Here is a 17,013-nt window from a genome sequence, read left to right as displayed (position 1 = left end):
TAGGAGGAGAACCACTGAAGAACCGTGCTTCCCACTCCCAATCCCCTGAGATGCTGCAGCAAGATACCATGGTGGATAGTATCAAAAGCCGCTGAGATCTAGTAGGACTAGGACAGAGGAACAACCTCTGTCCCAAGCTCTCCAGAGATCATTCATCAGGGCGACCAATGCCATCTCCGTGCTGTGTCCGGGCCTGAAACCCGATTGGTGCGGGTCCGGATAGTCAGTTTCCTCTAGAACCGAAGGGAGCTGATGCGCCACCACACTCTCAACAACCTTAGCAAGAAAGCAAAGGTTGGAGACCGGACAAAAGTTGTTTAATACAGCTGGGTCCAAGGTAGGTTTCTTGAGGAGAGGTCTCACCACCGCTTCTTTCAAGATGGAGGGGAAACAACCTTCACTCAAGGAAGCAGATATTACCACCTGGAGCCAGCTTCGTGTTCCCTCTCAAGCCGAATAAACCAGCCATGAAGGGCACGGATCTAATAAGCAAGTCGTGGAGCTCAGCTTCCTCATAATTCTGTCCACTTCCTTTGGAGTCACAGGGTCGAACTCCTCCCAGATAACATCTACAAGACCATCCATGTCCTGATCGTCAGACTCTGCCCAGTCGGAGTCCAAACCGGTCCGAATCCGAGCGATTTTGTCCGACAGATGTTGGCAAAACTCCTCGGCATGACCCTGTAAGGGATCCTCCTTCACCTCCTGATTAAGGAGGGAGCGAGTAACCCTAAACAGGGCGGCCGGGCGGTTATCTGCGGACGCAATGAGTGTAGCGAAGTAATTAGACCTTGCCATCCTCATTGCCGCGAGATAAGATCTAGTAAAGGATCTTAGTCGTGATCGGTCGGATTCAGATCGGGTGGATCTCCAACAGCTCTCTAGGCCCCGTCTCCGACGCTTCATCTCCCGGAGCTCCACGGAAAACCATGGAGCGAACTGGGATCTGCACCAGGTCAGGGGCCGCAAGGGAACAACTCGGTCAAGTGCATCCATGGCAGCCTTTTCCCAGGCTTCCACTAAGGCATCAACCGAGCTGTGAGCAAAGGAGGCAGGTGGAGACCCCAGCACTGCCTGGAACTTCTCAGGGTCCATTAAGCGCCTGGGACAGAACCATCTTGATGGTTCAACAACTCCACAACGGGGGGTGGCATAACAGAAGACCAGCCTCAGGAGGTGATGATCGGTCTATGACAGGGGTATAATAATTGGAGAACCCCCACCAAGATCATCTAACCACCGTCCAGATAGAAAAACCAAATCAAGCGTGTGGCCCCCCACATGAGTCGGCCCCTGAATTACTTGTATCAGGTGCATGGCCGTCATGGAAGCCATGAACTCTCGGGCCAACTCAGATGATCCTCCCAGGGATGGTAGATTGAAATCACCCAAAACTATAAACTTGGGGAACTCAACCACCAGCCCCGAGAGGATATCGAGAAGCTCAGGCAGGGCCGTTGCTGTGCGACTAGGCGGAAGGTACACCAGCAGCAAGCCCAACTGTGCCCTATTGCAAAACCATAAGGTAAAATGCAGCAATGAAACTATTTTTAATGAAATCTCTTAAACAGTTAAAGCAACAGGGACACCTGTTGTCAAAACTATGTAATATTCTGCTCCTTTTAGTATGTAAAAAACAGAAACAAATAGTCTGAGATTTTCACAATTGCCATAAAGTGTAGAACATTTCTTTTATAGTATTTCTACATAAAAATATACGCCTGCTGTTGAATTGTTTTCAACTCTAGAGAATAGAAGAATTGATGGTAGGAACAAAAATGAAGTAACTTTAGTAGAAAACTAATATAGCTTTCATTAGTTTTGCTTTCCATAGTTTGACAACCCTATGTAATATGATACAAATGAGCAGCAATATAGTATAGGACTAAAATTGTATTTGTGCATTCAGGGCTCCAAGATCTGAGTTCCTAAAATCCAGATACCACTAGGTGGCAAGTAAGTTTCATTTTTCAATAATTCTTTTTCGCATCTGGTTGCTCCATTGTCATCAGGAGTTTTGCAGCATAAATTTAGGACCTGTGATATATTTATACATTTGCCATTAAATAATTCTAGTTCAGGTTTGTTTTTTTGTTTTTGTTTTTGCTTCAGGTTTCTATATTCTAAGGGTTAATACGTTCTTCTCAAGCCCCTGTAGTTTTATGCCAATTTCACTTTTTGCGTCAGCAGCAAAGCCAAAAACTGGTAGATGGGCAGTCCTCGACTTATAACCACAACTGAGCCCAAACTTTCTGTTGCTAAGCAAGACAATTACATGAATTTTGCTCCATTTTTTGACCTCTCTTGTCATAGTGGTTAAGTGAATCACTCAGTTGTTAAACTAGTAACATGGTTGTTAAGTGAATCTGATTTTCCCATTGACTTTACTTGTCTGAATGTCGCAAAACATGATCACATGACCCTAGGACACTGCAAGTGTCAAAAATATGAGTCAATTGCCAAGTGTCTGAATTTTAATTACATAACGAAGGGAATGTTGCAACAGTCATCTGTCACTTTTTCCAGTGCATATGTAACTTTGAATGGTCACTAAATGACCCAGATTGTTGGGGGCAATTAAGCTGACTTTGTAATAATGCCGCTTGGGGTGTGTGTGGAAGCCCTAATAAGCAGGCATATACATAGAATGAAGGCTACTGCTAAGCTTGTAAGCCGCTCTGAGTCTTCAGAGAAGGGCGGGATATAAATGGAATTAAAATAAATAAAATAAATAAATAAATAAACTGTTGTAAGTCAAGGACTACCTGTAGTCTTCACAGATTTTAATGCAGGACAATTCAATTAAACCAACTGATGATACATCTGTATTACATAAAGATGAGAAAAACTATCCCTAATTAATTTTCCAGAGAGAAAATTTTGACAAATAAGCAGAATACTGTCAAAACCTAGTTCCCTAGCTGGGTTCTAAAAGAAAGGGGAAAAATGAGGAAGTGTAGATATAAATGTTAATTATTGACTTTCTTGGAGCATTGACTCTGGCAGGTTTGGTTTGTGTCCTCTTAAATGGCATATTTTCCTGCATTAGTAATAATCTAGTGTTGTTTACTGGATCATTAAAAAACTTGCTGACCATTTTAGTTGATCTTAATAATGAATTGCTTTATGGGAATCTATTTTGAACAGAAGGACAGGATGAAGTTACTGTAATTGAAGTTAACTCCACTTAACTGCCTGTAGCTATGGCAGTTACCCACAACACTATAAAAATGTACTTGAAATTATCAGTGGGGCTGTCGTCTATATGGTCCAACCTATATGTAGTAACTTAAGTGTGGTATTGCAGTTGGTAACACATTAGCTTGGTATGAATTCTGCAAATGTAACTGAATGTTTAAACAAAGGATTATTTATTTATTTATTTATTTATTTATTTATTTATTTATTTATTTATTTAATTGGTTTTATATACCGCCCTATTCCTATTATCCTGCGACAAGTTTCCTAAATCTCGTGATTCTTTTTTTAATCTGCTCTACTTCAATTTGCTCGTCTGAGTATCAGATCCTTTTTTTCCTTCCAAAGCACACATTTTATTTGCCTCTTAATAAATGGACTGTTTTTCTTCCTACAGTTGAATTAAGATTTTTAATGGGAACTAGCTATCTCTAATGAAGTCCCAAAGTTTCATTGATGCATACAGAATTAATAGTACAGCAAGCAGTTGAAATGCATGTTTGCATTAAGTGGAAAATAGTACTCTACAGTATTCGTATAATGCAACTTTAATGATATTTAAATAATTTAATTCCTGCTTTGGACTTATTTTAATGGTAAAGCAGGATAGACATTTTATATAAACTAAATAAATGCATTATTCATTGTCTAAAATAAGCAATGTATGTGTTGCTCACTGATCTATGTCTAATTTTATTTTGAAAACATTTTATGCTATTAATTGGCTGATCTTGAAAAAGTAAGCAAGATCAACCTGATTGTCATTTGGATGAGAAACCACCAAAAAGTACCAGAGTTGAATGCAAGACAATGGCTAGCCACTTCCCTATTGTTGTTAAGAAAACAGTATTGATATACTCATAACATCACTAGGAATTGAGTTTTATTCAAGGAAGATTTTGGTTTTTTTTAACCATGCCCTTTGTGTATGTATCCATGTGCAGATTTGAATACAAAATCACAATATTTATTTAATATGGAACTTGAGAATTGAAAAAAACAAATACCTAAAATAAAAGGATAAGATTGCCCATACCTGGAAGGGACAGTGTGAATAAATTAGACATCACTTTAAGGAATGATTATAGAGAGATCCTTCTGGAATGAATTACATTAGATGCTAAGAAATATTAAGTTAATAAAGTGCTGTGAAGTAAAGAATTAGAAGGAAAACAAATGTTTGACATTTGAACAACATCACACAACATAAATGGATGTGTACCGGTACTTTTTATGAAGGGGAGCTTTGTTGCATTTTGGGAGAAAGAAATTTTGGGAAAATTGATTTGGTTTTGGCATTCTTAAGGATTGACTGGTGGAGCTATATCATACATTGTGCATTGCCCAGAGTCCCCATTTGGAGGAGATGGGCAGCTATATAAAAGAGAGAGAGAAAAAAACTTAGGGAGGGATGTAATTGATTTTTATCTCTCTTATTTCTTAAGTAGCATCAGGCTACTTTATCTCTCTTATTTCTTAAGTAGCATCAGGCTACTTAAAGTCTTTTTTGCTAAATAACACCCCTACTGTTGCTACGCTATAAAGCTCTACTGGACCATGAAGCCATATCAAAAAGACAAACCTTTGTTTTGTCCCAGACATGTAAGGACCTACATTCCATTTGTCCCATTCTCTTTAAAATTTTGCTGCTGAGTTGATACAAAATGCTGAAGATGCTGATGTAAGGTGCTAATGCAAATGAAGACATTGGGAAAAGAGGACCTGACCTTCCCATTCACAGAAAAGTAGTGTAAAAAAATCAAGGGGAGGGAATGAGCCAATAGGATATTGAAGAAAAAAAATGATGTTCTTCACTTTGTCAGGGTATCCTGGTGCTTTCCACTTTCCTCAGCATCTTTCTTTTTCTTGGCCCACTCTTTGTGAGACTGATAAAATATTAAAGAATTCTACAATGGATGGTATGACAAGCTCAAATACAAGAGAAAGATTCAAAAACTCTTCCTTCCCCTTCCCCTTTTCCTTCTTTTGAGTGGTAATAGATTGTCAAACTTTTCACATTTAACACTTATCATCTTCAAATTTGTAACCAATTTTAAGCCAGATTCTAACAAGAAACAAGTTCTTATTTTGTTTGTTTTACAAATCATCTACCAACATTATAGTACTGTAAATATCAACCCTTGTCTGGTTTTTCTTCATGCAACAGGATGTGGTGGCAAACATTTACTATACCTAACATCCCACAGGATTAGGGAGGAATAGGTCAACAGCTTGCCAAACCTAGAGGAGCACTACTTGAATCTTATGACTTAACCATATCAAGTTGAGTAAAGTATAATAATTATAAGATATCTTGGAGCAAACCTTAGTAAACATGGAAATCTTTTGTACAATGTTGAATAAGAATAAGTCTGTTAAAATCAATTTAGGTATCTTGAAGAAAAATTTGTGAGAGATATTTCTTGACACCTTGGAGCTGGATTTAGTAGAGATATTCTGAGTTAAATACAGTATCTGTAGGGATTTCTGGAAAATTTGGGATCCACATCTGTTAGAGATATTCCTAAAATATTTTAGGTCAATATCCTAATCATATGTTAGATTTGCTAAAGACAAAGGTAAAAGGTGGGACAGCTAATAAGCTTAGGCTACCAAAAGCAGAAACTCAGAAAAGTGTTCCTGAGTACTGGTTTAATTGCTAGATCTCAGTCAAGGACACAAAGTGAGTCATACGAGAGAGAAAAAAGTGTGCTGACACACTCCTTACTTGAGCTCTTATGATTTAAGTGTTAATACCTGCATAGAACTCTTTGCTTCCAAAGGATATGAGGAGACTATATGGAAAGTTTTACTCACAGTCAGTGGAAAGTTTGTTTTTCAACATTGTTTTTTCTTGAAAGAACAAGAGATCTCAATGTAGTGAACATCTGCTATCCAAAACCTCTGATTTGACAAACAGATAAAAGGTTAGCTATGTTAATTTTAAATTTGAAGAAAAATACTTCCAAAAATAAAGTATAGCCACAGCATATGAAAAAGCTACACAATTTTATACATAAAGCAAAGAATAAAGCTCAGTTTATAAATAAATCTTTATTTGTTTATTTGATTTATTTGTAAGTTCTACAGAAGCATATTATAATAACACAAAAATGTAGAACTTGGCAAACATGGGACAACAGTGCTTCTATGAAATCTTGGTTGTAATTTTTTTATCACAATTTCTTGGCCATTGTTAACCCAAAATTCTGAAATAGTTGGTGGTTTCATGCAAAACACTAATTTTCATTTTCTGTATCACCTTATACAACTTCTGAATCTGTTTTCTGCTAAAATGTTGGGAATCTGTACATTTGCTGACACTTTAATTAACAATACCTATCCCAATGACATTTTTCTTTACAAGCTTCAGTGAAAATAAAACTTTAAATTATCTTTCTACTGGAAAATTTCAAAATACTTAAAAGAAAAACTTTTTTGTGTACGCAGCAATGGTGCTATTTAAATAAATATAGAACACAGTTTATAATCTTTATAGTAAGTGAACCTTTCATCAATCGGAACTGTAACATGCAGTAAAATTGCAAAACTATAGACATTTAAGTAGGTGGCAATCCAAATGAACTCAGTGGGACTGATTTTTAAACAGACCGCAACAGAACCACGGTGCAAGTGAGTTACAGTATGCTTCTAATCAAGTTTGCCAAACTGATTTGTCATAAGTCTCATACACTAATTGTAAAGGTTTTTGATCATTTGAACATTTTTCATCCATATGTCTTTCCAGTGCATTCCAATAAATAAGGTTTTGACTAGGAGAAGTAAAATGGCTTGTAACAATTTTCTTGTAGTGGCAAGGATTAAAAATAACTTTTTCTGGAAAAAAGACAGGTTCTGAATGAAGTTTTTCAGGTTGGATTTTAAGTTTTGCAACACACATACCTATAAAAACATCTTCCAACCTAAGAACAGTGATCTGTTTTGAAACCTTATAAACTTGACTAGCAACATCAGAGGAGACAACATAACCAGTTCCTGAACAAAAGGGAGGGTAAATTTTTTCTGGATATTCCTCTTCACTTATATACCATTTTATGTCTGGATTCCTTATTGGCGTTTCATTAATTTTTATAGAACCTGTATATAACTGGGTAGTACTCTTTCGTTTCTGAAGAAGTTCTATCAGATAATACACATTCACAAACATATCAGAATCAATTTTCATCACAAAAGTAGCTTGTGGGCAGAATTCATGAATCCATTCAAAGCCCATTAAAGTCTTTAATGTTAAATTATTGTATGAATCTATAAAATTCTTTTGGATTATATCTTTATAATGTAAGCTTTCCATAGTCACATTAAATGGTTTATATGGCCAGAAATGTTTTCCCAAGAGAAAAAAAGTTAAAATCAGTTTGTCAGCTAGTACTCTTTTCTTTCCCCAGGTTTTACGAATTATCATCCGAGCCTTTCTCTCACCAAGTTCTGATGATACCAATATTACTAGGAATGGAGGATTCTTATGGCAATTTATGTCAGGCAATTCCAAAAAACTTTCCTTCATAATAAATGTGACAACACAATTCAAGAGGATGATTGTGGTCAAACAAGCCAGGACCAATAAAAGAAGATAAATATGAAACTGTCTCTTGAAAGACATCTGAAAAAGAAGAAAATTAATATACACACACATATAAATATACATACATATATTGTTATTAATTAATTAAAACCATTTTAATTGTCACTCTTCAAACCCATTTTCCCGATGGTGATGAAATGGTCAATAAAATGTAAAGTTAAACAATAAAAACAGTAGATGGTAGATACAGATGTGGTGCTAGAATCACATTATTAGAGAAATGTCAGAGAACAGGACAGGAGTGGGGATGGGGTACAGAGAAAGCCCATTCTTAAGTGTGTGGGGGTCTGTGTGTGTGTGTGTGTGTGTGTGTGTGTGTGTGTGTGTGTGTGTTACAACAGCATTGAAAAAGTAACTTACAACCCGTTATTATACTTACAACCATTAGAGCATTCCGAAGGTCATGAGATCAACATTTGGGTACTTGGCAAGCAACATGTATTTATAATGGTAGCAGCATCCCAGAATAATGTGATCACCATTTGTGATTTTCCCAGTCAGATTCTGACAAACAAAGTCAATGGCGGAAGCCAGATTCACTTAGCAACTATGTAATTCGCTTAATGACTGAAGTGATTTGCTTAGCAACTAAAAAAATTGTAAAATCAGGAGTGACTCAGTTAACAACTTTGCTTAGCAACAGCAGTGAAAGACTACCATCATGATTAGCCAGCTTCCAAGTGCAATTCAGGGTGCTGGTTGTTGTCTTTAAAGCTTTATATGGCTTTAAAGATGTCTTCTGCCCTTCATATATGATCAAGCATAACAGACTCATTCCAGGTCCCTTTTCTTAGGTGCTGCCATCTACACAGACAGAACAGAACCATTTTTTGTAATAGCTTACACACAAGATCAGACTAGTTTCCATCATGTTATGTTTTAGGAGAAAACGTGGCTTTTAAAGAAAGCTCTAAAAGATATTGCAGTACTGTATAATGCTTTTGTTTCAATGGCCCAAGTTTCCTTCTTCTTAATATTTATTGCTTTTATTTTATACCACAATTAGTTACCTTATACCATATTTGTGTTTTAACATTTTTACTGTAAGAGGAAAATATAACTCACTGTTGAGACTTGCTAGATTCAAGCAAAACACACACACACACACACACACAAAATAAATCAATACATTCAGTAAGTTTTACTGAGCACAAGAGTTGCTTATCCCAATAGTGGGAACTATAGCCAAACTTGATTCCTTCAATTTTAAGAGTAAGTGGATTGAAACTGGACAGTAACTGGACAAGAAGACCTCCAAGTTCCCTTCCAGCTCTATTCTATTCTATTCTATTCTATTCTATTCTATTCTATTCTATTCTATTCTATTCTATTCTATTCTATTCTATTCTATTCTACTGTATTCTATATAAAAGGGCTTTTAAGGTGGGTCTCTATTTAAATGTGTGTATTCTACACACAACATATATTTTCATATATACCAGAAAAACATAATTACAAGAATCCCTTGTATGTATATGAATATTGTCCTTCCCACCTTGAAAGTAGGTGCATATTTAAAACTTGCACCTTAAATTCAAACATGAATTTTTCATCCTCCTCCTTACTGAATAGCTTTAAAACTGTGCTGAAAAAATGTAAAAGTTTAATTTTAGTACAGTTTTCAGTGATTGGCAAGATACAATTGGCTTTAAAATGAAGCTAACAAGCCCCCAAAAGAAAAAGAAAAATCAGAAAGGAATATATAAGTAGTCCTTGACTTGTGACCATGATTGAGCCCAAAATTTCTATTGTTAAATGAGACATTTGTTAAGTGAGTTTTGCCCCATTTTATGACTTTTCTTAAGTGAATCATTGCAGTTGATTAGTTAATAAACTGGTTGTTAAGTGAATCTGGCTTCCCCATTGACTTTGCTTGTCAAAAGGCTGCAAAAGATGATTACATGACCTTAAGACACAGCAATGAACCAGTTGCCAAGCCTCTGAATTTTGGATCATATGATCGTGGGGATACTACAAAGGTTATAACTGTGAAAAATGGTCATGTCACTTTTTTCAGTGCCATTGTAACTTTGAATGGTCACTAAATGAATGATTGTAAGTCAAGGACTACCTGTCACCCTGAACATTGAAAGAAAATAGAATATTTGTATAGTTTTACCAACTCTTTTATAGGAGATACTGGCCACACTCCTCCCCCTGATTCTCTTTAGTGAAATTCTAAGTAAAATTTTCCAAGGAGATTAGCTCCATAATTTTTTCCCCTCAGGCCTAGTTACAGTAGGCCCCACCTCTGCAACCCACTAAGCCCTTTACTTCTATCCCGGCCCACCCTTGCTTCTCATAATCCATCTCTACACTCGTAATTTTTTGCTCATTGCTTTTCAGACAGTGAAAGACCTACTTTCTTTCTAGCCGCTTTAAGTCTCTTCAGGACAGGGGAAACCATCTTTCTCCTCTCCCAGGAAGAGAAGAGCCTCCTGATGGGAAATCTGGGCCTGGCAGCCTAAAATAGCGGGTAGAAGCTTGTGTCAGCACAAAACAGTTTTTCTAGACTCAGGACACAATAATATTCTTTTTTTAAAAAAGTGCACTATCAAAATAAGAAGAAAAAAAGAAGGTCAGATATGGTGAGTAGACAAAGAGTCTTATTAGATGGCAAAGAAAAAGAAATCTATACATTGTCACAGTTTTCATCCATAGATCTGTTTAAAATATGGCAAAACCTATACTATACAGGCTTTGCACAGTGCCTAATGTCATACAAAATATTTGGGATTTACAAGTGTTGAATACTTAAAAGCAAAAAAAAATGCTTTTCAGCAACATTAATGTCTTTTCTAACCTGCTGCCTTCCACCCGAGCTATTGGTGTTTTCCATTATTATTACCCCAAAACTGGCAATTTACACCAGAAACCTATATAGATAGGTGATCAAATCCCTGCCCCCCCTTTTTTTGTGCAAATGTCGCATGCAGAACCTGTTAAAAAAAAGACTGAGTTTCCATCACAACATCATTGCTATCATCTTGATTTTTTGACCCTTTCCTATTCCTTCACGGAGACCCCTAAATAGGATTATAGCCCCAACATTGTTACCTAGAAACTGAGGGACTCCGAGGTAGGCATGGAGCTGATAAGAGCCTGATAAGAATCTTTTCACCCCCCCTGAAAATAAGAATCTCCAATTCAGGCAAAACAAAAACTGTTTATTAAGGGAAGTCAAGTTTTTACAAAAGGTACAGAAACAAATGATACATTCATTTGATATATGTGATGTGTCAGAAACTAACAAATCAAATAATAAGAGACATTAATTAGACATAAAAAAGACAGACACACTTAAAATTATGTTTCCTGTCCAGGCTTATTTCTCCCCCCCCCCTTTTTAAAGCTTTTTATTAGTTCTTTTTTCCTTACATACATATGTTAATTTTTCAACCAGCATGCAGTCTGGGTTCAAAAACGCTAATACATAGTCAAATCCTAGTCTTTGGTTCTTTCCTCTACCCATTTGTAGAATAACTTCCAGCTTTGGTAGTATTCTGTTTCTTCTTTATCTTTCAGTCTCATAGTTAGTCCGTCCATCTTAGCGCATTCCAATTTTTTTTAATTACTTCTTCCTCTGGTGGTATTCCTTCATTTTTACAGTATTGCACAAAAGTTATTCTTGCTGCTGTTGTAATATGTAGAACCAAATATAAACTTTGCTTATTAATCTTTTCTGGTATTATACTTAGTAGAAAAAATTCAGGATTAAATACTACATGCTCTCCCAACATTTTCTCTAACCAAGCATGTATTTTTTTCCCAATAAGCCTTTGTTTTATCACACGTCCACCAGATATGATAATACGTGCCTGAATTATGTTTACATTTCCCTACATCTATCTGACATATTTTTAAACATTTTTGCTAATCTTGCTGGTGGCAGGTGCCATCTATAAAACATTTATATAAATTTTCTTTATATGCAGTTGACATTGTCAATTTATAATTTCTCTCCCATACTTTTTGCCATTTTTCTAGTTCTATATTATGACCAAAGTTTTTCGCCCACCTTGTCATTGTTTCTTTAGTTTGTTCACTTTCCATCTCCAAAATTAACAAAAAGTTATACATTTTCTTAATTTCTCATCAGAGGTTAACAATATCTTATCAAATAGAGTTTGCTCTTTATAAAACCCATACAGTTTCACATATTTTTCATATCTATTTTGTATTTGTAATTATACCCACCATGACAGGTTGATGCCCTGATTTTTCAGTTCTTGTTTCGATTTTAATCTCCCAGCAGTATTTAAAATGTCTCTATATGTCCAAATTTTTTCAAAATCTACCAAATTTGGATGTGAAAAAGCTTCCATCGTTGATAGCCACCCTGGAATTTTTACATATATTTTAGTTTTGATTTTTGTCCCAAAGCATTTCTAATATAGTGATTTTGGAAATACTTATGAATTTTATTTTTCCTGTACCACAAAAAAATGTGCAACTCCAATTGTAAGTCATGTCCCTCCAAATATAACAACCTTTTATTCCTAAGAGTTATCCATTCTTTCACCCATGTTAATACAGATGCTTGATAATACAAAGCCCACTCGGGTAGTCCAAAACCTCCATTTTCCCTAGCATCTCGCAACATTTTCATCTTTATTCTAGCTTTCTTTCCTTGCCAAACAAACTTCAAAATTAATGAATTTAACTCTTGGAAGAATTTTTTCTCAAGTTTTATCGGAATTGTTTGAAATAAAAATAAGATCTTAGGCAATATATTCATTTTAACTGTAGCAATTCTTCCTAGTAGTGACAGTTGTAAGTTCTTCCACTTTTCCAAATCTAGCTTTATTTGTTTCAATAGCCTTATATAATTGTCTTCTTTTATTGTTGAGCATTTGGCTGATAAATAGATACCCAAATATTTAACCTTTTTCACTATCTGTACCTCTAATGATTCTGACAAGTTTTTACATAAGGTACAGAAAAAAATGATACATTCATTCGATATATGTGATGTGTCAGAAACTAACAAATCAAATAATAAGACATATTAATTAGACATAAAAAGACAGACACACTTAAAATTATGTTTACTGTCCAGGCTTATTTCTTTAATGCTTGAAACACTCAAGGACTTCAGAATACTATTCCCTATTGTTTAGCTTATGGATTGACTATTGCATATTTTTAAAAAATGTATTTGGCTAAAAAGAAGAGATGGTTTCCTGAACTTCAAGAAGAGGCATGGGTGGCATGCTAAAATGCTTATCTCACCTTTATTAAAAATAATAATAAAGCTAAAATTCCAGGTCATAACATCATAATAAAGTTCATAAATGCAAATACAAATACTTTCAACATACAATAAATATTCCTTTGAACTCAGTTTCTGATAACCCATATGCTGATGGATACATACATACGTGTAGTAGATTGTGGGGAGAGGGTTGTAAGAGTAGTTTGCCACTGAATTCAGAGATGTTGCTTTCAGTTTCCCTAATCTATAGACTTTATAACTTCATGGTATTCTTCCCTTCAAATAATTTCCAAGTCTGATGTTTCTGAATATCACATTATAGGTAGTTCTCAGTTAACAACGGTAACTGGAATAGGAATTTCTAGCTCTAAGGCAGACATGTCAAACACAAGGCCCGGGGGCCGGATCTGGCCCGCGAAATGGTTTCATGCGGCCCGCAAAGCCATCCTGGAAACAGTGAGGGAACGGCCCCCACTGCCTTGGCCCTGGCCCAGAGACCCTCCTTCTGCCAGAGACCCTCAGATCTGTCCCACTCCTGCCCAGGTCCCCATAGGCACCCTTGAGGCGAACGATGTAGAGCTGGCCACGCCCACCCAGTATGCCACTCCCACCCTGGCCATGCCCACCCGGCCCCCTGAGGGCAACCGCAATGCTGATGTGGCCCTCAATGAAATTGAGTTTGACACCCCTGCTCTAAGGGATGATGTTGTAAAGGGCAATGTCACATAACTGCGAGTGCATTGTTCAGCAACAGCAATCTCAGAATTCCCCATTGCCATTATTAACTGAGAATTGCAGGTCATTAAGCAAGGAGCTACTCACAACTTCCTGCTGACTTCCAACAAGCAAAGTCAGTGGGGAAACCAACCGGAAGTTGAAAGTACCAGGTGGTTTGCAAGGACGTAGACCAGCAGAGAGATTAGTGGCTGCTGTCGAGTGGAAGACGATGCATGAGAATGTGCAAGTGGCCAGTGAAGTCTAGGCTGAGTGCAGCAGGGCTGAAGGAGCATGTGTAAGTGGCCAGTGCGGCATGGCCTGGCTAGGGGTTGCTGCTGCCAGGTGGGGGAGGGTGTGCAGGCATGTGCAGTTGGGTGGCAAAGTATGGTGCAAGCACAGAAGGGCTACTGATGGGTGGGGAGGGTGTGTGAGGGCCGCTTGCAGCTGTAGAATTGCAGTGCTTTGAGAAGTTCAGAGCACAGTACCTCTCCATGCATAGGCAGAATGCAGGAGGGAGAGTTAGGGACTGATGGAATTGAAGGTCAGTTAGTAGGATGGTGGAGGTGGCAGTGGGGTGATCATAAATATGGGTGGCTCAAATTTTTATCATGTGACCATAGGAGTGCTATGGCAGTCATAAGTTCAATGACCAGTCACAAATCTATTTTTCCCAGCTTCATAACTTCAAACAGTCACTGAATGAATGGACGTTAAGTGAGGACTACCTGTAATTGACCTTATCTGTGTCTGTGTGCACATCAGTCTGATTGTGACAATTGGTGGGAAAGTTGGGGGTAAGTTGTTTCAAAGTGTATCTCATAATTCTGGATGACTGTCTTTGTAGATGTTAGTGCAGCTTTGATTCTATAAATAGAAATATTCTGTGGAAGAAATTGGCCAGTTTAAATATGGAACCCAGCCTTACTCAAACACCAGTTTGAAACAGCCTATCCCTATGCACTGATCCCAGTCTGCCCTTTGGTTTTCTGCAGAAGGCTAGATGAAGCATGAGAAAAGATGCCTGGAGGTAGCAGAGGAAGAGGGAATGGTCTTGAAGGAGAGGAGGAAGAACTGCTATTCTTTCTCATCGAGAATGTTGATGTATGAATTATAAAGATGTCATTTTAATCATTTATACCCACTGAAAAAAGATCTTTTTCCTTGGAACACACTAGGATGGAGATTTTGAAATAAAGCATAATTCCTTTTTTTAATGGAACAAATCTGAAAAAAATAAATTAGATAGAGGTAACTGCTGAGATTTCCCTGCCCTAGGAATCACATTTAGGACCCAGGTACATCATCGTTTTATTTTCAAGAATTTTATAATGAGGCTGTGAATGATGTAAAATACACAGGTTGGATGTGAAAAAAACCCAAAATACAAGTATCAACTAAATGCTTGAGGAAAATATAAGCACTCCAAAGTGTTAGTGTTAGTGTTAGTGTTTCTTATTATTTTTATTGTTCTATCTGTACACATTCCTTCCTCTGTACACCGCCCCGAGTCCCTCGGGAGAAGGGCGGTTTATAAAAACTAATAAATAAATAAATAAATAAATAAATAAATAAATAAATACAATGCAATATCCAAGAATAGAAAAAGCATTTTATTTAATATAATACTTTAAACATTACAGCTTCTATATTTACATAATGTAATGCATGTTTCTTATAAACAATGTAACATAGGCTTCTGATATGATTATTTGCAAATGATGTTTCATGTATATAAAATATACTTTCTATTTAAATTGTTTGTTAGTTTACTTTAGATGTCCATAATATCTATGACTAGTCAATCCTTGTCCAATCTTAGAAAACAGTTAATTATTTTTAAAATTAAAGTCTCTTTTCCATGAGGTCCTATAAACATGGCCTACCCTAGATGCCTGCAATTAGACACGGTCAAGAACCACATTAAACCTTAAAAAATATATAGCTTCTTAAAATATTTATTACACTTTTTCCCCAACATGGAGGCTTTGGATCTTAGTTCCTGTAAATCAGCATCGACTCTGAATGGCACCAGCTTTATTGCTCTCTTGAATGTTTCAAATCAAATTAGCTTGTAAAGCCAATATTGAAACATGTTAACAGCAACCACTTACATGTTTGAGAATGTTAAGGGCAGATATTTTCCTGATTCACATAAACTTCCTTCTTTGTCAGTAAAACAGACTTGCTCATTTAAAGAAAGAAATCTTTTGTACATTGGGTTTTTCACAAATATCTGTACAGCTAATTCTATCCAAGGGCCAGCTTGGAAGTATGTTTGGTGGAATATACAAGTATTTAATTTTTAACCATGTGTTTTGTTTTGTTTTGTTTTGTTTTTTAAAAATAGATGTTACAGCACTTCACTGGATAAAAATTAAAAAGATATTGAAAATTTGCCAGTTCAAAATGTAATTATTTACAGAAGCATCTTATCAAATCAGCAGAAGCATTCATTTATGTGCAATGATTGAAGTTTACATCTGAATTCTAAATGCGCTGTTTCAATCGTCCCGGATAACTGGGACATTTATTTATTTATTTTATTTAAAAAAGCAAAAATAAACCTCTTTGCTTTTCCCTATATTTCTACATATTCATTTATATATTCAAAAGATTTATATAACCATCCAACACACTCTAGATCAGACATGTCAAACACAAGGCCCGGGGGCCAGATCCGGCCCGTGAAGTGGTTTCATGTGGCCCGCGAAGCCATCCTGGAAACAGTGAGGGAACGGCCCCCACTGCCTTGGCCCTGGCCCAGAGACCCTCCTTCTGCCAGAGACCCTCAGATCTGTCCCACTCTTGCCCAGGCCCTCATAAGCACCCTTGATGCGAACGATGTAGAGCTGGCCTTGCCCACCCAGTAGGCCATACGTACTCTAGCCACACCCACCCAGTAGGCCACGCCCACCATGGCCATATCCACCCTTCCCCTTGAGGGCAACCGCAGTGCTGATGCGGCCCTCAATGAAATTGAGTTTGACACCCCTGCTCTAGATGACTCGCAATAGCAACAGCAATAGTAATAAAAACATTATCGGATTTGAAAAAAACAACAACTAATAGCTCAACAACCAACCCTCTCCATTATGTCCAATGATAATGTCCTCGACCCTGTCCCAATCCTTAGAGGAAGCATTCTTCTCTTCTTATCACCTGACAGCTCCCCCGCTGGAACTTTTCTCCCATCCTCCAGAGAAGTCATACATGGCAGGCGGGGGCAGGTTTCAGGAGAAAACAACACCTTCTCCTTCCTGATTCTGCTGATATAAACTTT

At 37.0% G+C, this 17,013-nt stretch overlaps 1 protein-coding gene across 1 annotated transcript; it reads right to left on the bottom strand.

Annotated features, from left to right (window-relative positions):
- Positions 1-6,853: 6,853 nt before the first annotated feature.
- LOC310640335 (beta-1,3-galactosyltransferase 5-like) lies at positions 6,854-10,334 on the bottom strand (the record flags this gene model as incomplete). The annotated part of the gene is made up of 2 exons (XM_083362550.1): positions 10,164-10,334; positions 6,854-7,819 (listed from the first exon to the last, which is right to left on the bottom strand). The coding sequence occupies exons 1-2, from the start codon at positions 10,206-10,208 to the stop codon at positions 6,854-6,856; spliced, it is 1,011 nt and encodes a 336-aa protein (XP_083218676.1). The 5' UTR covers positions 10,209-10,334.
- Between the last annotated feature and the right edge of the window lie 6,679 nt (positions 10,335-17,013).

Source organism: Vipera ursinii, assembly GCF_947247035.1.
Source record: "Vipera ursinii genome assembly, chromosome: 4".
NCBI classification, from domain to species: Eukaryota; Metazoa; Chordata; class Lepidosauria; order Squamata; family Viperidae; genus Vipera; species Vipera ursinii.
This window is presented reverse-complemented; position numbering and strand designations above follow the sequence as displayed.